This window comes from Hippocampus zosterae, chromosome 21 (assembly GCF_025434085.1).
Source record: "Hippocampus zosterae strain Florida chromosome 21, ASM2543408v3, whole genome shotgun sequence".
NCBI lineage: Eukaryota > Metazoa > Chordata > Actinopteri > Syngnathiformes > Syngnathidae > Hippocampus > Hippocampus zosterae.
In genome coordinates, this window is record NC_067471.1 from 3,614,936 (window position 1) to 3,639,812 (window position 24,877).

General features: G+C 44.7%; 2 protein-coding genes and 1 long non-coding RNA gene across 3 annotated transcripts in view; 1 reads left to right on the forward strand and 2 right to left on the reverse strand.

Moving 5' to 3' along the window:
• rerg (RAS-like, estrogen-regulated, growth inhibitor) overlaps positions 1-3,754 on the reverse strand; it is a 19,109-nt gene extending 15,355 nt beyond the window's left edge. The window contains exons 1-2 of the mRNA XM_052055255.1: positions 3,506-3,754; positions 146-285 (exon numbers count right to left, since the gene is read on the reverse strand). Of these exons, the coding sequence (XP_051911215.1) occupies positions 146-206 (61 nt within the window). The 5' untranslated portion in view covers positions 207-285; positions 3,506-3,754. The remainder of the gene's footprint in view (positions 1-145; positions 286-3,505) is intronic.
• plxnc1 (plexin C1) overlaps positions 1-18,097 on the forward strand; it is a 20,632-nt gene extending 2,535 nt beyond the window's left edge. The window contains exons 2-32 of the mRNA XM_052055224.1: positions 4,993-6,164; positions 6,275-6,397; positions 7,197-7,331; positions 7,416-7,516; positions 7,670-7,775; positions 7,859-8,024; positions 8,114-8,216; positions 8,317-8,392; positions 8,554-8,595; positions 8,688-8,821; positions 8,946-9,125; positions 10,229-10,337; positions 10,569-10,748; positions 10,827-10,994; positions 11,076-11,172; positions 11,265-11,366; positions 11,980-12,083; positions 12,166-12,207; positions 12,281-12,405; positions 12,485-12,683; positions 13,075-13,221; positions 13,387-13,555; positions 13,651-13,751; positions 13,832-13,904; positions 14,586-14,620; positions 14,702-14,797; positions 14,890-15,053; positions 16,893-17,040; positions 17,103-17,243; positions 17,323-17,397; positions 17,932-18,097. Coding sequence (XP_051911184.1) covers positions 5,154-6,164; positions 6,275-6,397; positions 7,197-7,331; positions 7,416-7,516; positions 7,670-7,775; positions 7,859-8,024; positions 8,114-8,216; positions 8,317-8,392; positions 8,554-8,595; positions 8,688-8,821; positions 8,946-9,125; positions 10,229-10,337; positions 10,569-10,748; positions 10,827-10,994; positions 11,076-11,172; positions 11,265-11,366; positions 11,980-12,083; positions 12,166-12,207; positions 12,281-12,405; positions 12,485-12,683; positions 13,075-13,221; positions 13,387-13,555; positions 13,651-13,751; positions 13,832-13,904; positions 14,586-14,620; positions 14,702-14,797; positions 14,890-15,053; positions 16,893-17,040; positions 17,103-17,243; positions 17,323-17,397; positions 17,932-18,045 — 4,566 coding nt within the window. The 5' untranslated portion in view covers positions 4,993-5,153 and the 3' untranslated portion in view covers positions 18,046-18,097. The remainder of the gene's footprint in view (positions 1-4,992; positions 6,165-6,274; positions 6,398-7,196; positions 7,332-7,415; positions 7,517-7,669; positions 7,776-7,858; positions 8,025-8,113; positions 8,217-8,316; positions 8,393-8,553; positions 8,596-8,687; positions 8,822-8,945; positions 9,126-10,228; positions 10,338-10,568; positions 10,749-10,826; positions 10,995-11,075; positions 11,173-11,264; positions 11,367-11,979; positions 12,084-12,165; positions 12,208-12,280; positions 12,406-12,484; positions 12,684-13,074; positions 13,222-13,386; positions 13,556-13,650; positions 13,752-13,831; positions 13,905-14,585; positions 14,621-14,701; positions 14,798-14,889; positions 15,054-16,892; positions 17,041-17,102; positions 17,244-17,322; positions 17,398-17,931) is intronic.
• On the reverse strand, positions 16,767-24,328 carry LOC127593672 (uncharacterized). Its single transcript, XR_007960468.1, has 6 exons — positions 23,805-24,328; positions 23,044-23,496; positions 22,778-22,957; positions 21,713-21,834; positions 20,518-20,588; positions 16,767-17,249 (listed from the first exon to the last, which is right to left on the reverse strand). It is a non-coding gene; the product is annotated as an uncharacterized LOC127593672 (long non-coding RNA).
• Positions 24,329-24,877: the final 549 nt, after the last annotated feature.

The window sequence follows — 24,877 nt, forward strand, 5'->3', positions numbered from 1 at the left end:
AGCGAGATCGCTCGACTGATGAACACTTTTTCTGGGTGATTCACATTTACGTAAAACTATCGGAACGCCTCTTGGCCCGAGGGGCGAATGACGAGGAGTGGGTGGGGGTAACCAATATATTTTATAGAAGAAAAAAACAGCCTACCTGACTTGCCCACCCCTGCTCGGCCTAAGATGGCGAGTTTCACCTCCGGGCTTTTGGCCATGACGGCAAGCTCGGCCAGCCAATAAGCAAGCTCTGCAGTCAACCGGCCATCTCCTGGTCCCTACGGGAGAAAACGGCGTCTGTGGAGAAAGTCCAAAGAGCAATTCGGTCATGCCCCTTGCGTCCACTCTGCTTATTTATTCCAAAATGAAAAACAAACAAAAAATTGGAAGCAAGGCAAAAGAAGGATGTCGGGGCCCGTGAGGTGTTAAACTTCTAGGGAGTGGCAAACCTCCAGGGGACTCACAACACACACACTCAGAGAAGCTTCTGTAATCATTTCCCTATCGCGCTGGCACACACATGCCCATACATGGCGGCCATGTGCTCCTCTTTCGCTTTGCGCCGGTCGAGCTGACATCCTCGAGCTGTTAAAGACTGACTAGCGTGATTATTAATCGACGCGCTCAGCGTGGGAGACGCATGCCCGTGTTGGACCAGCCCCCCACTGTCCACTTCTTGACTGCATTAGTTGAACAAAGCGCATTTTGGGGGGGGGGGGACACATGTACTGTGTTTATCCCTCGTGGCTTCATTAAACACAAGTGCGCATGAATTAGGACGGGAAATAAGTGCCTGCAACATTGGCAGCCGCTTCGACTGCTGTTGATAGATTTGCTGCAGCCTAATTACTTCCCAGAGACCCCATCCCGAGGTATGAAATTGGCTGCAGCCGGTGCCATCCGTTTCACATCAGCATAACCTGGAGGGAATCGCGTCCGAAAAATGCTTTGACTGTGTACTTTAAGCCATTCCACTAATATTAAAAAAAGAAAAGAAAAAAAACGCTTTCAGGGACAGTGGACAGCTTATCATGTTATCAAGTGACAGCTTAGCATTATTGATGCATGAAAGGGTTCAACAATCTGTATCTTGCTCCCTATGCGTTTATTTTCCGGTGGCTCGGATCCAGTCTTTCTACAGTCGGAGAGCAACTCCCACGCCGCCGCAGCAGCAGAAGGGAAACACCGCTGAGCGACTCTCCCTTGCCAACATGGTCATTCCCGTGTTTTGCCAGTTGCAGTGTCCACCCACGCCAACCATTTCCTGATGTTTCCTGCCACCACCGATGGGAGACAAGTTCCCTCTGGAGGGATTCCAATCGGTATATTTACTCATTTTGGATGCAGAGAAAATGGTTGGCAGTTATCTAAAAAAAATAGAAATTAAAAAAATAACCACACACAGTGTAGTTTGACACTGACTGCAGGAAAACTTTCTCCAGTCAATAACACGTAGAATTCAAGATTTAGAGAGCCGAGCAAAATATTATTTTAGCTCAAAGCCTGAGAAAATGTTTCCAGAAGAAGTTGATTGAGAGTCCCCTGAAAGTGACAAATTGTTGTCCTCCTCGGCTGTTTGTCTCGCCACATGTTTCTTCCACCACAAAAAAAAAAAAAAACAATCGTCCATTCATTAGTTCTCTGCTGGCAAAGAATGAGATGATGATGAATTGCCTTTCATTAGCAGACAATGGACATGTTGGTTCTGTTAAAAAATAATAATAAGAAGGGGGGGCAATAAGAACCACCATATGAACTTGAGAGCATTTTTTTGGGGGGTGCAAATCCTCAAATCTGTGATTAATTTAAACATTTGTGCATGTAAGACAGGGGTCTCAAACTCAATTTAACCGGGGGCCGCTGGAGCTAGAATGCATTTATTTAAAGAAATAACAATCATAGATAATAAATAAAATAATGTGATACAATTTAAAAAGTTTGGCTAGTAGCTAGCATGGAGCTAACGCTAACATGCACACATGCTGTACACGAAGTGTTAAACTTCGCTTGTGCGTAGGTTATAGTGCTAGCTACGTGTTGGCGTCTTAGCACTCATTTTCACCCGTTCTTATACGTGTGTAACGTCTGGTCTCGTGCTCTGGTGACAGCCACACTGGCGTGTTGTTTATCTGTTTAAATGTATATTCAGCGGGTTGTTTACATCCGTAGTGTATTCAAGCTGGCGCGGGGCACCGTGGGTACGGTCACGTTTCCGCTGTAGTTCGTGTGCTCGGACGCTGTCGGCCTTCAACGAGACTGACCTAACATTAAACTTTATATCAAGGCGTGGGGGTGGGAGGGGCCTCAAACTAGCATCCCGTGGACCGCTTTCAGCCCTCAGGCCGTGAGTTTGAGACCTTCTGATATAAGACGTGGCGAAGAACACAAGCCAGGTGGTAATTTAATTGTCACTTTACTTATGTCTTGTTCAAACGGATATTCATGAGATTTGAGGTCATGTGACCAAAACTATAAAAGTCATAAATTAGTGCACTTTTTTTTTTTTACCCATGGGTGGGCCCCCTTTTTTTTTTTAATCTTGTTGAGCTAAGTTTGTTTAGTTTTTTTCCCATCAGCCGGGTGCCCATTTGTCTCTTTGTGCCTTTGCTGCCCCTGAGAAAAGAATCGGGGTGGTGCTGAGGTTGGAGGAGATTACAGAGTGCAGCTTTCTAAACCATGGGAGGGGACCTGCTGCAGCACATGCTATAGAAAGACGGCCAACCACAGGCCTGTCATCAAAATACACACGCACTGGACCCGTGTAAGTGACAGCAAATGTGGACTGAAAATACACGTCAAACGGCAGAATTTCCATCAACATGGACGCTGGAAAGATTTGAAAATGTGGACTGTTATTGCACTTACATTCCTTGAGTCTACTATCGTGCGCGGATCAGTTTCGAGGTCCCAATAACAGTTCGTTAATTTATCAAGCCCTTCATTTCCTCCCGGAGATTACTTTGAGTCATGCAACAACATTGCTCTCTAACGCATCAGTTTGACAAGCAAGGCAAGCATATTTGGCGAGAGATGCCGCAGGGTGACCCCCAAAGTCCACTCGGATATGGAGTGTTATGCAACAGCCAGGGACGCGTGTAAATGTCAATGATGTCCTGCGACTCAAGAGGAACAAGAAGAAGAAGAAGAGGAGGAGGAAATAAGTTGGAGCTGCACATCGGTGAAGATCGGCATGTAGATTAGAGATGCAGAAAGACAGTAAATTGTCACTGCTATTGTACCCTTGATAGACTTGACACTTTAAAAATTCACTTGGGAGTCCAATAACTCGGTCTGGAGTGCAGATTTGTCCCTTTAAGAGCAGGAATGAACCCACATGAGCGCTATTTTCTAAAAAAAAAAAAATTCTCACAGCGTATCAGTGTGACACCACTGGATATAAACCAAACCAGATGAGGGCAATTATCACACAAGTCTCACTTTCCTGACGGAAACAGTTTTGCTAATGTACTCATGTTAAGAAACCTGACTGACATAAAAGCCCAAGCAAAGGACTCACCAATGATGTCTGCAGCCAGCGATGATATCCAGGCTGGGAATGACGGAAATAAATCTAAGTGTCCCTGTCAGGTAGATGTCGACACTGGCTGTGCACAGCTGGACGCGGCCACACACCGCCAGATATGAGGTGGATGGATGAATGGGAGGATCGATGGGAGAAAGGACGGATGGAGGATGAACAGCAACTCCCTCGCTGCTGTGAATGAACCTCAAGCGGGCGGCCAGCAGGAATATAAAGACACGGAGTTCCCAACAGTGATAAGCTCTGCGTAACCCCCGCAGTTCCACCAAAACAGTTTGGACAGCGACATCTAGTGGAAACTATTGACGACACAGGGAAAACCCACCTGGAATTTTTTTTTAAAGCGTCATTCGTTTTGATTGGTCATCTTTCCTCCAATGGCGTCGTGTCGCTTTGTAAACCAGGAAAAGCGCTTTTGCGTTGATGAACGGCAGGTGCTTCAACTTTGTGGTTTCTTCGCTCGACCTCAATTCGCTGAATTCCAACACGTTACAATCAAACTAGTCCAAGATTTGTTATGTTTTTGTGTTCACGTAATGATCAAACAGTCAGAATGTTTGACCTGAAAAAAGACCGTAATTTAACTACAAATCGTGGCCGTGCCATGACGGTAAGTCGAATACAGAGGAGCCACTCACTCTTAACTCTTAATAAGGCTTTATACAGTTGGTTAATAGTTAGATAATAGACAATGCCAACTCGATTTTGTTTGGTATTCCCCCCCCCCCCCCCCCCCCCCAAATAAAGATGTGTTGGTCGAGTAAATTCTCAATTGAAATGATGACATGCAGCTATATTGTTTTTAACCACAAGAGGGCAGAAGTGTGTTTTAATCATTGGATGTACAGGCTGGGCCAAAAAGAAATATATCAACTTTGAAATATTTTCAATTTTCTTTCATTTACATTTTTTCCCTCACGTTTTCTTCCTTATTACAGTGGTTAAATAGATGCCGGCATTGCTGATGAAATTTGTTCGGAATAATTTCAAATTAACGTGCTTCTTCGTTAATTCCCACCATTCTTTTATAACACCGTTTGTATTTCTTTTCTTTGTATCAATGCATCCCTACGTACATATGTACTGTAAACGCATACATGGAATAAACCAAACGGTATATTAAATGGATTCACGTTTAATTCTAACCATTAGATTGAGTAGTTGACTGTCAAACAAAATGTGGGCATATGAACACCTTTAAAGTGTTTGCGCCTGTGTAATGTGTTTACAAATGTGTTTATCCCCGTCACATGTGTGGATGTCGTAAAGCTAAACTCATGATTTCGAACTTGCGCAATTTTTGTCACGCTTGTATAAATGCAAGTGTCATGGACTCCATTGGAAGTGTCCACATGAACTATTCTATATATTTTGAACACAAAGTACATTTTTAGTGGTTTAGTGGAGTGCTTCGTATTTTGCCTCGGTGGCGTTTAATTTTTGATCGCTTTCTGTCTTTGTAGCTCCAACAACGGTCTGGAAAAGAGTCGCGATGTTTGACGCCCAGCGCGCGTGCTCCCTCCCACTTGAGACACTTCTCCTCTGTGGCGGCACGCTGCGCGCTTTACGCACAACTCCAGACTGAGAGCCATGCGAAGCGTCCAGCTGACAACATAGCAAGACGATGCTGCTCCTGCTTCTGTCGACGCCTCTCATCTGCCTTTTCTGGCCACAAGTGGGTCAATGCTTGGAGGAGGCAACAGGTGGACGCTTCATCGTGGACGGGGAAATTCGCCACTTTGTAGCCACACTTGACGGCCTTTATATAGCAACAGATGAGAGACTGTACCAGCTGAACCGGGGCCTGCGTCTGGTCCACGCCGTCAACCATTCGGGCATCCTCACGGGAAAAAGTGAGAAAGCGCACTTTTCCAGAGTCACGGGAGATTCGTGGAACGATACGTTAAGCGTCACCGTGCTGGTGCCTTTTGTGGAGAACGGCACACTCATCAGCTGCGGCGTGACCGACAACATGTGCAGCTACTGCGAGCTACTGGCCTTGGCCAACATCTCCACGGTGCTCCACAGGGAGCACGTTTCGGTGGGGCCCTACAGGCGCACCAGCGCGTCGGTGGCCTTCCTGGTGTCCGTTCAGAGTGCCACCCGGGACTTTTACATCATGACCGCCATCCAGCAGCGCAAAGACGAGACCCCGCCCAGCATGTGCGCTTCTTTGACGGAGGCCGTGTACATCCATGACACGGATAACAAACACAAAAGAGGCATCTTCTCCTTCTCCGGTGACGGCTCCAACACCCTCTTTAAAAGTAGAGGCGATGTGGACTTCATGGATGGATTTCAGATCAATTCTGTCATTTATCTCTTTGCCAACGTGCTTTCTTCACAACCGGGCGGCAACAGAGTTCGGCTCATATGGCTGCAGGCCAAAACCAAGAAGGTGGACACCATGAAATCGCTGCGCGGGGCATCTCTGGTCATCCCCGGGAAGAAGGGCAGCAGACTCGTGGCCTCCTCTGCGGTCCCGCCTTCGACACTGTGGGTCGGCGTGTTCAATGTCGACCTAGATCCCAGCAGCACCCTGCTGGCTCTTTTTGACATCAGTCCCGATCTCAAGATCACGACGGATGACGACCCAGATTTCTGCAGTATCAAATGCAGCCGCCAAAAGTCTGCAGTGAGCCCCATACCACTTTCCGCTCCACTGATGAGTTGGCTTCTCGTGTGTGATGTGGCTCAATTGTGTGTGTTTATTGTGTTGTTGGTGTTTTTTTGTGTGTGTGGCAGCTCAAGGTGCTGCAGCCACTGAAGGTGCTCTTCAGGCAGACCTCTATGACGTCTGTGCTGGCCACAACACAAGGGCCCTGGATGGTCTTCTTTGTCGGGACGGCAGATGGACAGCTAATTAAGGTGAGCGTACACACGCCAGGTTTAGGCGAAATAAAATAGAAGTCAAAACCCTGTACAACTCAATTGACCCAAATATATATATATATCTTGAAAGGAAGTAAAAAAAAAACCCACAACTGTGCTTATGTGGTTTTGCAAGTCAGCACATCCTGTTGAAACAGTCTGTGTTAAGGATTAAGCAATGACATTCAAACGCATGCGAAACGGGAATTGGCACAACTGACACCATTTCAGGAAAAAAACAGACGCTGCTGTACTTGTTTTATTTTTTGGGACGCAAAAGGATATTTCTTATGTTAGTTTCAATTAAATACATCAACAACTGTGACTATCACGGTGTCGTTAAAGTCAAAGAAAAGGAAAAAAACGGTTTGGATAATGGGATGGATGGTAGCATGTCAAAAACTTGCATGCTTGCCTCTTATGAGAGGGAGTGAGGCATACAGGAAATGTCAGAACGAAATGGTCGACAGGAAAGAACCACTCAGCTTGAAGAAGTCCCGTGCAAGATAGATTCGTTTCACTCAATGTTTGTCCCACTTGGACCACACAAAGTCTCCTTGACAATGAGCTTGCAACAGTAGATCACGTGCTGGCTCAGCAACAAGCTTTGTGGCTGACCTCAACCACAAGAAATGCAGCCCCGCCTCTGAAACTTGGCCACACGTGCCGAACATATTGTCACAAATTTGTATTTATGCGCCGTCATTTCGATCTCACTCAATAACTAATGCAAACCGTTTAAGCGCTAGCCAAACCTCAAACCCAATTGTCATCGATGTGCGCTTTTGGTTTTCAGCTAAGTGTGGACAAAAACTATCGCAGCACTTGTCCCACATTGCTTTACCGGACGGCTGACGACAGCAAAGTATTTCCCAGTATGCACCTGGACAAAATGGATGGCAAGCACCTGTACGCGGCCTTCAGTAACCAGGTTTGTGCCCAATCAATGGTTTAAACGCGCGGCTGCGTCAAACGGTGATCGGGTGACGTTATCGCTGAACGTTGTCCCCCGCAGGTGCAACGCGTGTCTGTGTCCGTGTGCCACGCGCACAAAACGCTGGAAGGCTGCTGGTCGGCACAGGATCCAAGCTGCGTGTGGTGCCACGCCCAAAAGAGGTTGGACACGTCATCGCGTCTGACGTCGTCTTTAAACTCATTCAGGACCAGCCAATTCTGGACCAAGTCTGAAAAGACGTTTAAAAACGTCTTTGGGAGTGAAGGAGTTAATTCAGGACGATGACGAAGATTTTTTTTTTTTTTAAATATCAGTTGCACGTTCAAGGACGAATGCCGAAACACCCACTGGCTGTCCTACCCTGACGATTACCAGAACCAGAGGATTTCCTACACTGTGAAAAAGCAAAGCAGCGGTCAGGTGCAATCGACACCATGTCACCAAACGCAGCTCATTGTCCAATTTGCTTATTTTTCAACACTCTAACCCTTCGCCTCTTTCAGATCAGGTTGGACGTCCGCACGCACGTGAGCGCGGATCCCGATGCGGCCACCGCCTTCGCCTGTCAGTTCTCCGGACGTTCTGGTGAGCTTTGCAGCAGGGACAGCCCCGGCCCCGTCTTCCCACAATGCACCTGCATCCTCATCAACGGCACGCTTTCCTCTCAAGGTTCGTGAACACGCGACCTCATCCGGTCACCTGTGTAGTGATGTCACCGGTACCTTACGTACACTCCTTGTGTCGTTTGAAATAACCAGCGATGAGTGTGACAGTAAAATTCAGACTGGGGCCGATGAGTTTTTGGGAAAGGATCCAGCTGATGACGTGCCCTGACGTCAGGGGCTCACCTCCCGCCGCTCTGTGAGTCCGGAAACGCCGATAAATAAAATGCGGTGATCAAATTGGGTCATCGTGCTCATGTTCCTCTTACTCAACCTTGGCTGCGGCACTTTCTTTTCAGGTGCCAGAGATGTTTTGAGCTTGGGTGCCGCTGGAGCAACGGCAGCTGTGCCTGGGCTACCGCAGGAGTAATGGATGTAAATACAGTACTGCATATTATATGGATTTCTTTTTATTTTTTTTCCCCCCGCGCATCAGTGAAAATTAAAAGCAGCATCCCTAACCGTATCCATACAGCCATTGTTAAAACATGTTTGTTTTTGTGTATGTGTGTGTGTGTGTGTGTCTCTTCCAACAGCGCCAAGTTTGCCAAACAATTCAGTCACAAATGAATGTTTCGGTGAGTCTCCCGTTTAACTGTCAACTGCGCTCGCGTTATCTCCGAGATGGAGTTTCAAGGAAAACCTAACAGTCTGTTTGGGTTCCGGTTAGAAGCCGGAGATCTCCTCTGTCACCCCCAACGTTGTGTCTTTCTATGGGCACAACAACGCTATTTTGTCTGGTTATAACCTCGGCCATGTGACTCGGGTGAGGATCCTGACCAGCATGGACTGCGTGCCACGGGAGTGAGTACTGTATTTCAAAAGCGTTTCGTATTAACACTCGCGCTTCAGGTGATTTTTTTTTTTTTTTTTTTTAAATCTCGATATGATCAATGTAACCGATTGCATTTCGACACCTTTTCTCAAGGACTCCCGTGTGGAACAACACCGGCGCGAGCCTGATGTTCCACATTCCCGCCACCCAAGGCAAAGGGACGGTCCGCGTGTGCGCCGTGCTCCCCGATGGCAGTTGCCACGGCAACAGCACAGTCACCTACACGTCATCCCCTTCCTGCGCCGCCGTGACGCCGCGCAGCACCTGGAGCAGGCAAGAGTCCTTTTTTTAAAAAAAAACATTTTTTGTCATGTTCGTGAGATGAGAGAGAATTTTCCTGGAAAGTGTAAAAGTAACAAGAAAAACATCTTGAAGACACTCAAACACAATTTGCCTTTCGTAGATCGTATAGTTGAACTGTTTTAGGTCAGGGGGCATCTGGTGTGATAAGTCAGCCGCTTCTCAAAAGTGATGTGTCTTTCACACACCCCTTCCTCTTTTTTTTTTTTTTTTTTTTTTTTGTGGTTGCAACATCTGAAAGTGGCACTTTCAAGATGCATTGCGGTGTTGCGGAAAGTCCAGCAAAGAGCATCATGCATTTTGGCGTGCAAATAAGTCAAACTAATTTGTTGCATCACGGCCGTTCACGGGCAACAATCACTGAGCCGCGTGCGTCTGCTGGACGAATGAATTTTTTCCGCATGACCTCTGAATCTGTCGAGCTGGCCCTCATGCAGCATCTCTGTTCGGACCCGGGTTATAATAGACTCTTTTTAATGTACAGTGGTAGCTCTATTTATGAAATTAATTGGTTTTGGAAGAAATTTCTTAACGAGAAAAATGTGTCTTTTGAGACGCGTTTCCCATGTAAATGCCCAAATTCGTTCCAAGCCCCCCCAAAATTCAGACATAAATGTTTTATGAAGCATAAAAATGCATCAAAATATGGAACAAATACATTATATATATTATAAATTATTGCACAATAAATGAGAGTTGTGCAGAATGTAAAAAGAATTGATTAACGAATAAAAATCATGGTCATTTAATTTTTAACTGTATCCTCATCGTTTTTTGGCCCTCTTTAGTTCACGTTTTTTTTTTTTTTTTTTTTTTCATTTTTAGTATATTCGATTTATTTTCATTAACTAGAATCACCTTTATTACGAAACATCCTTTCAGTCAGAACACGGTGGGCTCAGATCCACTTTGGTGCCATTCACGGAAATGAAAATTGTGATTGTTACGTCACCAGACCCGCTCCTTAGTTTGAGAAGCCATCTCGAAATCTGTGCCTTGACCTCTTTATGTCGCAAAAAAAGAAAAAAAAAGGAGGTTGGCTTTCTCTTCACTTGGCGCTGCTCTGTGTTGTGCAGCGGAAAGAGGAAGATCACCCTGGTCGGAACCAACCTTGAAGTTGTGGACGGCGTCTTGCACAGTCACGCACGACAGGAAGTCAGCCTTCCCATAGACAGAAACTCCCGGGTGAGCACGCACGCCTTCACGCACGCCTTTCACGCGCACTTAGCTGCATTAGTCGTCATAAACTTCGGAATGCGGCGTGGTAAATCACGCCAGGATGACATGCCCTGAAAAAGCAGCATGTAATGCATCAATGGGTAATAAGGTCATGCGTCACAAGGCCTTTTTTTGGGGGTGTCTTGAAATGAAATGGTACTTTAGTGCGCCTGTGTGTGTTTTTTGTTTGGGTTGCAGAATCTGACTTACCGGACACCCGCAGCTGAGGGCACTCCGAGGCGTTTTACCAGCAGTTTGTCTCTGAAAGTCGCCAATGAAACGCTGCCGTGCGCGCTGTCCATCATCTATTATCCTGACCCTCACTTTACAAGTTTCACCCCCACAAGAACCGGGGAGGACGTTCGCGTCACCATCCAGGTTTTATTTTTCAACCCACATACGTGCCGTCGGCTTTTACGCAGCCACATTCTCATTCGGCTGCGCATTGCTTTGTAGAAAACGTCCGACAACCTGGAGATGAGCCTAAAAGACGTGTCGGCGGCGGGCGTCTACGAGGGGAAGGACTACCCCTGCGTGATGGAAGCCAAAGACACCAACAACCAAACAGACTTTTTCATCTGCCAAATCCAAAGTGTGCCCGATATGAATTTTCGTCAGTTAAAGGTGAATCTGTCGGGGGGTCGGCACATCAGTACGCTTAAATTTGACGCATCGCCTGACTGTTTTTTTTTTTTTCCCCTGCAGGTTTTGTATGGAGACAAGACAGTCATGCTGCAGAATACATCCCATCTGTTCTCTCTCATGTTGATCGTCCTTCTGCTGATACCCTGCATTATTGTCGGTTCGTCACAACAAAGCCCCATTGCTAATGAGTAAGTCATATTGCAGTATTCATTTTCTTCTACTTTTTTTTTTCCGGCCTCCATCTTGAAGTGGTGATGATGGTTTACCGGCGGCAACAGAAGCAGCTGACCTTGAAGATGAATAAGCTCATGGAAAACCTGGAGCTTGACATCAGGAATGACATCAGACAAGGTGGGGTGCACTAAATCCAACAGCCATGTTTCCTTCTTTTATAGTTTTTATTTAAATTCTTTGTTTTATTCAAGCAGGGTTATTTTTATTTTTTGTTTATTCAAGTAGAGGGTTTTTTAAAAACTTTTTTTTTATTCTTAGTTTTATTCAAGCAGAGTTTGATGTATTTATTTTTAATGGTTTGTCTTAGTTGTTTGCAAAAATAAATAAATGGATGGATAGATACTGCACACCGGAGCATATTTTCACTCCTTAAGCCCCAAACTTTTTGGACCGAAGAGCTACTTTTCCATCAACCAACCTCCCGCCATCGACTCGTGACTGCACACACTCGCAGACGCACGCACGCACGCACTTACACACGCATGCCCTGATGAGCAATAGCCGCAACAGCCCCGAAGATGAAGGAAACAGAAAACTAAAGTCGACACAAACGTTTGTGAGTTTGCGAAAAGCAAATCACTGCCTACCTTTTGTGAAAGTGAGACTGTCAGGATGCTAAGTGGGGTTTTTTTTCACCCACTACAACCTTGCGATCACCTTGGGACCAGTTCACGAGCTACCGGCCTTAAAGTAGAATGTTATCACACCCACTTGACTGTGTCCCTCACAGGTTTTGTCGACATGCAGACCGAAAAGGCGGACCTGATGGAAAACGTCTGTGCCATTCCTTTCCTAGACTACAAGCACTTTGCGTCCAGAATCTTTTTTCCCGAGGTAAATTTGACAGCAGACAACATGCCACCAATGCAAAACATGCAACTTTTTGCTTCATCGACTTCGCCCCTCCCCTCCCCAGAACGAAGCTTTGATGGCCTTGTGCATGGCAGACGTGGGCGAGGTAATGATGGACACAAGCTGCTCCTCATCCTTTTGGCTGGACAGTGACTCACCGGAATGCAAATCTGGATCAGGTGACTGTGAAGCTCCGTCTCGACGAGTGTTGCCAGGCCTTGTCCGAGCTTCTCCACGACCGGCGCTTCCTGATCAGCATGGTGCACGCCGTGGAGGAACAGAAGAGCTTCACCATTAAAGACAAGTCAGCGAGTCGCTGTTCTTTCTTCTCTTTGTTCCGCACTCCCAACTCCAATCATGTCACACTCTCCACGCTGCCGCAGGTGCGCCTTGGCGTCTCTGCTGACCGTGGTGCTCCATGGCGACCTGTCGTACCTCACCGAGGTGATGGAGGTTCTGCTGAAGGATTTGATGCGGAAAAACGGCGGCGCTCAGCCCAAAATGCTGCTTCGCCGCACCGAGTCCGTTGTGGAGAAACTGCTCACCAACTGGATGTCCATCTGCCTTTACGGCTTCTTGAGGGTCTGTTGCGCTTTTTGGTGTTCACATGCTTATGCGGGTGCAACGTTTATTGTGTAGCGGTGTAGAATTGCACTGATGTGTCTTAACTCATTCAGTACCAGCCAATTCTGGACCGAGTCTGAAAAGACGTTTAAAAACGTCTTTGGGAGTGAATGAGTTAGATTAGAAAATGAATTATTAGAAAAAAATGAAAAGGCAACATTCACTGAACCAGATTTTCTCGGTTCTTCCTACAACACAGAAGTAAGTGCTCTTTTATTTTCAGTTAAGGCTTCAGGAAATGCTTCACTCGATATTGTGCCACTTCCCTCAAGTTATTTCCTCTTTGCTGAGTGGGCGTCACGTTTTGGGCGCCCCCTTTTGACACATCCCGATTGCACTTTGTGTACAGGAGAGTGTCGGCCAGCACTTGTTCCTGCTGGTCAGCGCCCTCGCGCAGCAGATCGCCCGAGGGCCGGTGGACTGCGTGACGGAGAAAGCGCTCTACACACTCAGCGAGGACTGGCTACTGTGGCAGGCGCAGGACTTCACCTCTCTGGTACAAACCCCCTTGGAATGGGTTTTCTTTGTTCACACAAAATGATAAAAGAACTCCCAGAAAGTACAGTATTGTCCATTTACACCACGACATAAAAATGTTTGGAATTTGATTGCAAAAATGGAATTTTCTCAGAGACCAGAGTTGATGTTGTCATGTGTGCAGAGGCTGAAGGTGTTGTTTGCCGTGGGCAGCGGCGGCGAGGTCAGCGAGCCCCTGGAGGTGCTCGCCCTCAACTGTGATACGGTGGAGCAGGTCAAGGAGAAGATCCTGAACACCTTCAAGGCCAAGTTTGGCTTCCCTTACAACGGTCCGCAAACCAGCGTTTGTATTGGTAAGAGTCTGGAGATTCGTAGATTGCGCGTGATTCTGAAACTCGCGTTCATCTGTGCCAAAAACACATTTCGTGCCTTCTTTGTATGATTGCAGAGTTTGACAGGGGCGGTGTCTTCGTTGCTCTCGAAGAGGTGGACGCAAGCTCTGAAGTTATCGGGGAGGTGACCATGCTCAACACGATCGAGCACTATAAGGTGACGAGAGAGAGAGAGAGAGAGAGATGTTTTTTTTGACAAGCTGACTGCTCAGTGTACTCTGTTGTTTTTATGTGGAGGTTCCAGATGGAGCTACCATCAAGGTCCTTTCGAGAAAAAATCCTTCGGTGAGCCCCCAGAGTAGTCTAAAAGGTGGGTTGACGGCAAAACCCAAGCATGTCGCGAAGACATCGTCAAATGTGATGCACTGCACTTATTTTCCAATTTTCATTCGCTGTCAGTCGTGTTTTCTTTCAAGATGTAATTCTTGAAGACATGTTGTGTACCATGACATTATTTACCAAACAATAATGGATCATAAGACTTATTAAGGATTTGACGTGTGACCTCACACTGGTACATGATTTTTCTCGACATGGACGAAATACAAATTTAATAAGACGTAACATATTTTTATGGTGGCAGCCCGGTAGTCCAGTGGTTAGCACGTCAGCTTCACAGTGCAGAGGTACCGGGTTCGATTCCAGCTCCGGCCTCCCTGTGTGGAGTTTGCATGTTCTCCCCGGGCCTGCGTGGGTTTTCTCCGGGTGCTCCGGTTTCCTCCCACATTCCAAAAATATGCATGGCAGGCTGATTGAACACTCTAAATTGTCCCTAGGTGTGAGTGTGAGCGTGGATGGTTGTTCGTCTCTGTGTGCCCTGCGATTGGCTGGCAACCGATTCAGGGTGTCCCCCGCCTACTGCCCGAAGACGGCTGGGATAGGCTCCAGCACCCCCCGCGACCCTAGTGAGGATCAAGCGGTACGGAAGATGAATGAATATTTTTATGGTGACATCTTGAAGTTAAAAACGGCTTTCATGTTTTCCTTCCAGATGATCAGGACTTTTCAGGGAAATACTTCCACTTGGTAAGAGGCGAGTTGTGACACGATGCGCACCGGCACCTTTTTGTGATGACTCGGCAATAACAAACACGAGTGTCCCTGCAGATTGACCCTGACGTGGACGAGGACAGGGGGAAGGGTCCGGAGAGGAAGAAGTTAAAGCTGAAGGAAGTGCATCTCACCAAACTGCTCTCAACCAAGGTGTGATACTGATTCCTCAAAGTCGGTTCGTTTTTTTTCCCCCTCTGCAAATCAACCACAGGAAATCACAATGTGTGTCTGTGTCTTTTAAGGTGGCAGTGCATTCATTTGTAGAGAACTTGTTCAGGTCTATTTGGGGGCTTCCGAACTGCAGAGCGCCACTGGCTGTCAAATATTTTTTTGACTTCCTGGACTGTCAAGCAGACAACATGAAGATCCCAGATCCCGATGTGCTGCACATTTGGAAGACCAACAGGTGTGGAACTATTTTATTTTATTATTATTATTTCTTTTTTTTAACACCACGACAAAGTATTGTTCTCATAGTCGTTAAAACAGCATAACAGGATTCAACAAACGTGACGCACATTGGTGCCGGCCACAACAAAAAGGTGTTCAGTAGCGAAACCACTGCAGCGTAAATCTATATTGCGCTCGACGGTGAAGGTGACAAGAGTAGGTGTCCAGAAAAAACTTTGAATATATAAACAGTGACTGTGAAGAGTGAAGACAACAGATGAGGCAAAAAAAGAAAACAAGTATCGTAAGGCATTTTCAAAGAATGACTATGCATAGTAAGGAGTTTTTGGGGGGGGGGGTTTCTTGACCGTGAATAATGAGGCATATTAAAAGACACCCAATAATTGGCATTAAAAAAAATCCAGGCAGAGAGGCATTTTTAAAAAGACACCAATTGAAACAATCATCATGAACAGTTACATGTTTTTTGGTTTATTTTTTACTTTAAATGACGATGTATTGTGAGGTGTTTTTTAAATCATGATAATGTATATACTCAGGCTTTTATTGACCAAAATCGGGCTTAGTAACCGGGCATAGAAAGGCTTTTATTAAAAAAATGCATGATAAGGCGTTTTTTTTTTGTTAAAAGCAAAAAAACAGCCCTGACCAGGTGTTTTTACAGCAAAAACAGACAACGTATACTCAGGCATTGTTGTCAGCAAAAAAAATGACCATGTTCCGTAAGGCGTTTTTAAGAGCAGAAAACGACCATGGCTAGTAAGGCGTATTTCGCAGTACAAAAACGACCACGTATAGTAAGGCGTTTTTGGCCCGAAAAAAAACGACATAGTATAGTAAGGCGTTTTTGGCCGAAAAACACGACATAGTATAGTAAGGCATTTTGGAGCCGAAAAAAAACCCGACATAGTATATAGTAAGGCGTTTTTGAGCCGAAAAATGACAGTATAGTACAGCGTTTTTGGCCCGAAAAAAACGATATCGTATTGTAAGGCGTTTTTGGCCCAAAAAAAACGACATAATATTGTAAGGCGTTTTTGGGCCGAAAAAAAAAACCGACATAGTATAATAAGGCGTTTTTGACCCGAAAAATGACATAGTATATAGTACGGCGTTTTTGGCCCGAAAAAACACGACATCAAGAGTAAGGCGTTTTTGGCCCGAAAAAAAAATCGTATAGTAAGGCGTTTTGGGCCCGAAAAAAACGACATAGTAAGGTGTTTTTCGCGGCATTAAAACGACCATGAATAGTAAGGCATTTTTTACAGCAAAAATTACCACGTATAATAAAAGTGTTTTTCGCAACACAAAACGACCATGAATAGGAAGGCGTTTTTTTGCGGCATAAAAACGCCCATGTATCGTAAAGCGTTTGTAAGGCGTTTTTCACAAATTTAACACAAACATGCATAGTAAGGCGTTTTACGCAGCTGAAAAACGACCATGTAGTTAGCCGTTTTTTCTCTGCATTAAAAAAAAAAATCAATTAAAAAAAGCCCAACTCGCCATGGTCCTCAAAAAAACCCACACACAATAAGTCCAAATATTCAGGGTCAAAATGTTTTACTAATACCATGTGTGTCATATTAAAACAATCATACTATACATCTCAAAAATGAGGCTGTAGTGTGCAGAACAATTGTACTCCTGCACACATGAATTTTAGACTACAACACCAAACATGTTGAAGATGACGTTCGACTGCAAATGATCATAAAACATCAGTCTGATTTTATTAATAATTGTCACATATCAATGTCGCCAGACAATTTTCACAGAAGGGGGTTTGTATGATCATTGAAATATGACATTCGCATTTGCTCTCCATTTGCAGTTTACCTCTGCGCTTCTGGGTGAACATCCTCAAGAACCCCCAGTTTGTCTTCGACATGGACAAAAGTCCCCACATGGACGGATGCTTGTCTGTCACCGCTCAGGCCTTCATGGACTCCTTCTCCCTCAGCGACACGCAACTTGGCAAGGTAAGCTGCCGGCCGGCACGCCCGCTTCTTTGGTGAGCGCGTTGAACGTTTCCGTCTCGCAGCACGCGCCCACCAACAAGCTGCTCTACGCCAAAGACATTCCCAAGTTCAAGCAGGAGGTGAAGACGTACTACAGGCAGATCCGAGAGCAGCCGCCCATCACCCGCGACGAGTTCCACAACTTCTTGCGGGAGGAGTCAAAGGTGACCCTGAACAGAAGAAACGGATACAGTCAAGGCCAGAAAAGCGTTCTGACACATCCGTGCGTTTGCTTGCTTTCAGAAGCACGAGAACGAGTTCAACGAAGGAGCTGCGCTCAGGGAGCTCTACAAGACCATCCGGAGATACTTCGCAGAGGTCAGTGCACCTTTATTTATTGCTGCCACGCGAGTTCGCTCCAACTTTGACATCTGCATTTGGTGAAACAAATGTCATCCCGAAAATGGTTTCTAAACATCTGGCCTAATTGCTTGTAAACTTCATAGGTGTCAAATTCAGGTCCTGGGGGGCCGCTGTCCTGCATGTTTTCCAAGTCTCTGTGATGCAACACACCTGATCCAAGTGAACAGGTTCAATATCGGGATTCCGCAGAGCTTGCTGATGATCTGGTCATTTGAATCGGGTGTGTCGCAACAGGGAGCCCAGCCAGGACTTGAGTTTGACACCAATGGTTTAGAAGACACATTCACAGGACTCCGCCAGTGAGCTGAACCGGAAGAAACGGCTTTATTTTCTCTGCCCAAAGCAGAAGTCAAACTTGAGTTTTCTTCGCACTCGTACGTTTTGTATTGTGTTTGTGGGAAATGAAGTCACCCCATTTTCAGCCACCCATGGAGGCAGACATGTATGGTCGTGTGGCAGCAATAAACCTGTTGTCCCTCCCACCCACAGGTCACAGCCAAGCTGGAGGAGGACGGCGCCCCAGCTGAGGTGAGGGAGCAACTGCAACGGGTGACCGAGACGTTTGAGGGACGCAGGAGCTGCGCCTGGATGTCAAGCAACTAACCAACTGCCGTAAAAAATGTTTCAACAAATAAAGCTGCACGACCATCAAGTGTATCTGTTGGAAAGCGTTTTTAGTCCCCCCATCTCCCTCCAAAATCTGGGTAGAGCCTACAGCGTGAGCTGTACACCCCTTGGTTAACATTGCAGGATGTTGATGGACGACGGACCCAGGGGCCATTTCCGCGTCCCACTAACCACCCCCGTCTGCGACCCACCCACCTCCGCTCCTTCCCCTGCGGGAATGAGGGACGTCCCCAGACTGCCCCTCCCCACCCACCCCTTGGTCTGCGGTGGGGGGGGATTAGGGACAAAGGGGCCATTTCTGGCCCCCCAGTCACCCAACCCCCTCACCCCCACCGCGGGCCAAGGGGTGTCCGGGTCTAGCACCCAGGCCTCCCTTGGCCCAGGATGGGTGGGGTTGAGGACCAAGAGAGCCATTTCTGGTCCCCCTACTGCCTCAACTCCACCCACCCCGGGCCAAGTAGGGCCCCTGTCCAGCCCGGAACCCCCCCCCCCCAAAAATTTTGGTACTCATGTGGTGCATGCATGGAGCCGAGAGACAACAAAGATGGCTTCCAATCAATGTATGCAATAAGAAACTTGGATGTTCCAACTGTAAAGCAACACGTATGTATGTATCATGTCATATGTTGTTTGTGAAGTCATATCATGGGCAAATGTCAAGTAATAAAAAGTTTGTGAAGTGACTTGGGACATTTTTGATGGAATGTTTTATTCAGATGAACAAACTCAATTTGATGCACGCAAATAATTGGAGGTGGACTGCTCGTTTTTTTAGACTAAACTGTGCCAGCATTGTAGAGCAAGCAACTATTGTAATAAAATTATCTTTATATTTTACACGTACTGTGAATATGTGAACAAAGCAAATAAGATTCATTTTGTCTTCGTTTTCCCCCCTGTCAAGACTGAAAATAAAAGCTCCAAACCGCTCTGGCAGCGTCTTGCATCCTTTCTCCAGAATAAAGTCACTGTTGTTGCTGGTGGCCATTTTGAGTGCTCCGGGTGCCCTCTAGTGGACAACGCCACGAACAACAACAACAACAACACATCTACTCAAAAAACTGCAGTTAACAATGCAACACATCCTCAGAGCTGGTTGTAATTTTAAATCAGTCTTAACGTCTTGTGTCATGACAAAGTGAAATTAAGGGAAAAAAATTGAAGACAAAATAAAATCTATTAGCCCTCCCTCCCTTTTAACGAAGTACAAATTCACAGTATGTGCAAAATATTAACTTCAATGAGCTGTCCCCCTCGAACTAATTAGCGCGCCTCAAATTAGCTTGTTCATCTCACCAAAACCTTTACAACATGTCTCGAATAGGGCTGGGCGATTATTCCATTTTTAATTTATATTTTGCCTTGCCTTGATTACAAAAACATCATAACGGAAGAAAAAAAGTTTGTTGCATGTAGCTGTAGCAAGCGCATAAAGTTTCCAAGGTTTCCTTTTTTTTTGTGGTAGTTTTTTTCATGTTGACTTTTTTTTTAATTCAGTTAGCATGAATTACTTTTTAGCGCATATGTTACCTTTTTTAGTGCCTCATCTTGTTTTAATTTTTATTCATTTCAATTTTTTATTTTTATTTTGCTTAATAAATGGAGCATTTGTTGAGTGTCGGGTTAAATAAAAATTTGAATTCTCAAACAACCGTTTGACTTTCCTTCATCCGTACAAAGGTCAAAGCAATTTTTTTTCGATTTGTTTTGTTAGCAAAATACATATGAAATTAAAATAATGAATGACAAATCATGTTTATTATTTGGCAGCAAAATGAATAATTTATTAAAATTAATTAAAATAATGAATGACAAATCACGTTTATTATTTGGTAGCAAGAAATTCTTTTTACAAATTCATTAAAATAATGAATGGTAAATCACAATTATTATTTGGTAGCTCAATAAATACTTTTTTAAAAATGTACTACAATTACAAATGACTAATCAAGTTTATTAACTATGATGTCAATGTAAATCAAAAATGATTATTATTGTGATTTTTTTTTTGCGGTAATCACCCAGCCCTTCTAGCAAATAAGTAACTTCACAAACTTGCCTTTAACTACACATTTGAAATTAAGATATCCTTTCTTTGTCCAGCAATGGGGAAATTTACAGTCGGGGTTCAGAAAGGAAACCACTAGGTAGGGAGAGGGAAAAAAAACACACTTGAACTATCCTCTTCTGAACGCGGCATTAAAAAAAGTACTCAGCAACACGAAAGCTAGTGCCCCCACTAGCTTCCGTGCATACCTTCCATCCAGGGGAAAGGGGTCCAAATAGCGTTGTTTGTTTTGGAGGGACGGCAGTCAACAGGTGGCCGTCCAATCCACATAGTCCAATCATGCGTAGATTGGACGCCATCTTTTTTTGTTTTTTAAAATCTCCCCTCTCAGTGACATGCACGCATCACACGAGTACCAACACTCTGAGAAGGCCACTTACCTGAGAGGCAGGATGACGATCCCCACGGGCCCTGTTGGATCCCCGAGCGGGCCGCTTCAGACTCGACGCTCCTGGAAGGACATATCATAAGTCGTTTCATAAAAAGGTACACACAGTATATACTAACTGTGACCGGTAAACTGACTGAATCACGACATGGTTGAGATCAGGCTTATTTTTTGTCGAGAGGCTTCAAACTGCTCATAATTGGCAACACAGTTATTAATAATTGTTATTGATAGCTTAGTAGGGCGTGAATATGCTGGTCCACTCAACTTGAGGACAAATTGGAGTGGGCGTGGCCCACGAACTGAGACGAGTCAAAGGCGGAAGCACAAGATACGATTCAATACTTCCCTCTGGCAGACATTTGGAGTAATTGCAGCCAAGCGATGGGCTGCTTCGTTTGGTCGGTCAGGCGCTATTATTTTCCGAAATTATATTTTGTGTATTTTGATTAAATACACCGCCTATAACGTGTATTTTTTCAGTCGTTTTGTTCTATACTGTTTTGATACGTGCCCAAGTGCAATCCATGTGTTTGCATATTGTTTCACAAAGCAAGAAAACCGGAAGTGATGACGGCGCAGATGTGCCTGGTGTCATCTTACAACTTCATTGAGTGATTTTTAGGCCACACTAGGTTGGTAAAGTTTGGTGAATTTGCCGGAGTGAACGCCTGAAAATATTTAGTAAGCGTACGACCCAGGTTGAACTTCATAAACTGCCTTTTCAAAATTTGTGGTTGAGATGCTTAGTTTTGGTTAAAAAAATACTACGTTGCAATATCGGACAGGAGAGCCCTGGTTTGGACCGATTTGGAGAGGTGGATAAGGGGTGGTATGCAGATAGAAAGTCCCGATCAAATAGCTCGGCAACACATTAAGAAATAAGAGCATAGTCAAGATTTTGGTATAATTGCTCAGCTAGAAAACACTGTCGGTTATAGATTAGGAACGTTACGAAAGTTCGTAATTTGACTTAGTATTAAGAAGAGCTGGAAAATTGTTCAACTCAACCCTGTTTAGGAGATTGGGAAGCAGCCTCAATGCGTTTATGACATCAAGCTAGGAAGGTGCTGTTCAATAGTCTGGTCATATTCTCATCAAGATGGTCGTGACAAATTCGCCATAATTGTCTTTTAGACTTGTCTGCGAGTTTGTCGAGCTCAATGAGTTCAGATTTCGGAGGGTACCTCTTGGAAGTCGTCCACAGCCGGCGACGTCTGTCGGGATGACGATGGTGGTGGTCGGTAGAAAAAGTCTGGGTCTGCCACATCATCTTCGTCAGCAGTGGCCTTTTTGCCCCCCAAAATATCTGCACAAAATAAATCAGAAAACATAGCCGTCATTGTGAATGTCAACATTATAGGTCGCAATCTATTTATGCATGTTTATTTTGACACGTATAGGTACAGACAGAATGCAAAGTAATTGAATGAGGCTAAACGAATGTCTATTGCGACAGGCATGCACATTTCGTCGTTTTGGAAACGCATTTGAGAAAAGGACGCAAACAAACAAAAGTTTGGAAGTGCGCGTTTTTCATGGAGTTATTTCGCTCGTTTTAACTCCGCCAACGCGCAAGGCACTCATATAATCGGTTAGTGTCAGTCCTCAACCCAAAAATAGGCGCGATTCGGCGACTTACTGTAATTATTTTCGGAGTTACAACCTGAATTATGCGAGAAAAGTTTGCGACAAGTTCGAATCGCTGCCTTCGGGTAAACACGGAAGTGTGTCGTATGACAAAACTCCGTTGATTGGTCGAATGCTGGAATAACGCCACGTGACGTTCATGATCGATGGTGATTGGCTGGTACGAGTCATGTGATTTTCCAAGTTCTTAAAAAACTAGTACAGTTTGCGCAAATGAGTGCTAAAAAATGATTGATATGCGGCTCAAAACGTGTGACGAAAAAACAACACCTTACTAAAAAACCTCGGGCCATTTTCTACAATAATCGTGTGCGATTTAATGGGTGTTGGGGGTAAGGGGGTGAGACGATTGGTTAATGCAGTACAGTATTTGCGCCCCGAGACGCCATTAACCCTCGTTGATTGGCTAGGTCTGAATCACGTGGTTCTTGGCACGTTAAGTAAACTAATGAATAATAAAGAATCGAAGCCAATGTCGTCATCGACAATGTTTTTAACTCCCAAATAATTAAGGATGCATCATTAATTTGCTAATGGCATAAGTGACAACAACGAATATTCCACAGCATGCTACACAGAGCGTTAATGTTTCGAATACTCACTCAAAAACTGTCGACATTTACAGGTTAGCTCTGGACGTTTACTCCAACGTATCGACTTATATCCACTCCTTCAGTGAAGACCATGGGCATGTACTTGAGGTTGCCCCTTTGCTGGGAAACGGCAACACGTCAACTCGTGCGCCATTTTGTGTGTCTGCGCTGCCCTGTCCATGGACTCAACTTCGGGAAGAAACAAAGTGCAAAACGTTTATGCTCACTCTTGAGGTATACGTTTGTGGCCATAAAAAAGAGTCAATGAATCGTACATTTTAAGTGATTTATTTCACCATGTGCAAATGTCTCCAATGTTCCTGGATGACCTAGCATGGCATCACGCTCAGCAAGCAGCCTTGTTGTCGTCACCAAACCCGGACTGACGTCATACATTCGCCCATGTGACACGTTTTTTGGAGGAGGGTTGGTTGTTTTTGTTTTTCTTGGCGGGGGGAAACAGAACACTCGTTTTTATGATCACAAGTGAGATACGAATCCATCATTCATGCAGTAGTCCTCCAGATGTCCAGATCGCAGAGCCACACACAGTGCGACATTACGTGTCAATGAAAACAGGTGTTTAAAAAAGGCACATTTTCAGTGTTTGAATTAAAACACAGATGTCGTATTGTGTTGAATTCAGTCGAAAGATGAGATAGCATTGCCATTAGGATGAGCAAGACTAGTAACCCATGTTCAGTCTTCAGAGTCGCTTCATGGTCACCCTTGGAAAGAAAAAATATATAATCAGTCAAAAATAAAAATAAACAACAATGAAGATAACATTCAAGGGAACGTGCTTGCACCCTTTGAAATTCAGTTCTTTGCAGAAATTACTGTTAATTAAAACGACCGGTTAAATTCAGGGCAAATTCTAAAAACGGATTACTAGGTGATGATAAAATGTAATACTATGATTATTATGGGTTTTACTCTGTACGTTTATCAAGAGTATATTGCAAAACATGCTGGCCAGTTTAGCCACTTCCGTAGACGCCCACTAACTTCCAAAGCCACAAACGTCTCCACTTACGATTTTAGGGTACGAGGAAATACATAATCAGAAAAAACACGACATTAAAGGCGACGAAGAGCCAAAAGTCGAACCAGTACGAGTGTTTTGGCAAAGACAACGTAGTTTCGTTGAATTTCGCGAGGTCTTCGTCTCGCTTAAGTGGTGACAGTCCCATGTTTGCCTGACGTAAAATGATGCATTCAATGACGGGGTGAATTCGGAGATATTTCCATTACAAAAAGGGGAAGAGAATCGCATGATGCTCGGTCCTATTTTGTTCAAGAGTCATTTTTATTGGAGTACACGGCTGCGTAAGTTATTTTATATGCGGAAACGTTGAATGTATGCGAGTATCTGCCCGTATGCGCAAGATAAAATAATATTTTTTGTATTTTCCAGTTACTTTGAACGCGACTCACACCCGAATCCGGATGTGGACCTTCAACTGAAATGTTCTTCATAAACAGCAGATGGCGCAATCAATTCAGCCCAAACTGGCGCTGCCCCCAAACAACTGCAGAAGAAATTGAAAGAGAAGGACAACGAAACAATCAGTGAATCAAATTGTAGTCAAACACGAAGAGGAAAAAAAACCACATGCACAATTTAAGTTAATCGCAGTGCTAAGATCTATATATAATAAACACTGTAATGGAGTCTGTGGAAAATGTCACAATAACTTCTGTACTCAACGGACTCAAGAGTCGTACAATCTCGAGGGTGCACTAGTGGAAAGCTGTCTTCACTTAAAGCTTAAGATTCCACTACTAGTATCATTTTTTACAGCATTCAACAAATGACCCTTACTAGTAAACAACTACTACTGCTAGTAGTACTGCACTGCAATTTATATTCGATAACAGCTTTTTGTCAGGAGTCAGACCAAGAACAACTGTCTTACTGATATTTTTTTCACTATACCTGTGCCGCTTTTCATCCACAAGTACACAATTAAACTTCCCGAAACCTAAATTAAACGACTATTACACTCGTATTCAGCCCAGCAAGTAGTCGCAAGGGGGAGACAAAGTCCAAGTCAAGAATAAATGCAAATACTGTATAGTAGCGTACAGGACTGTAAAAGTTGTAAC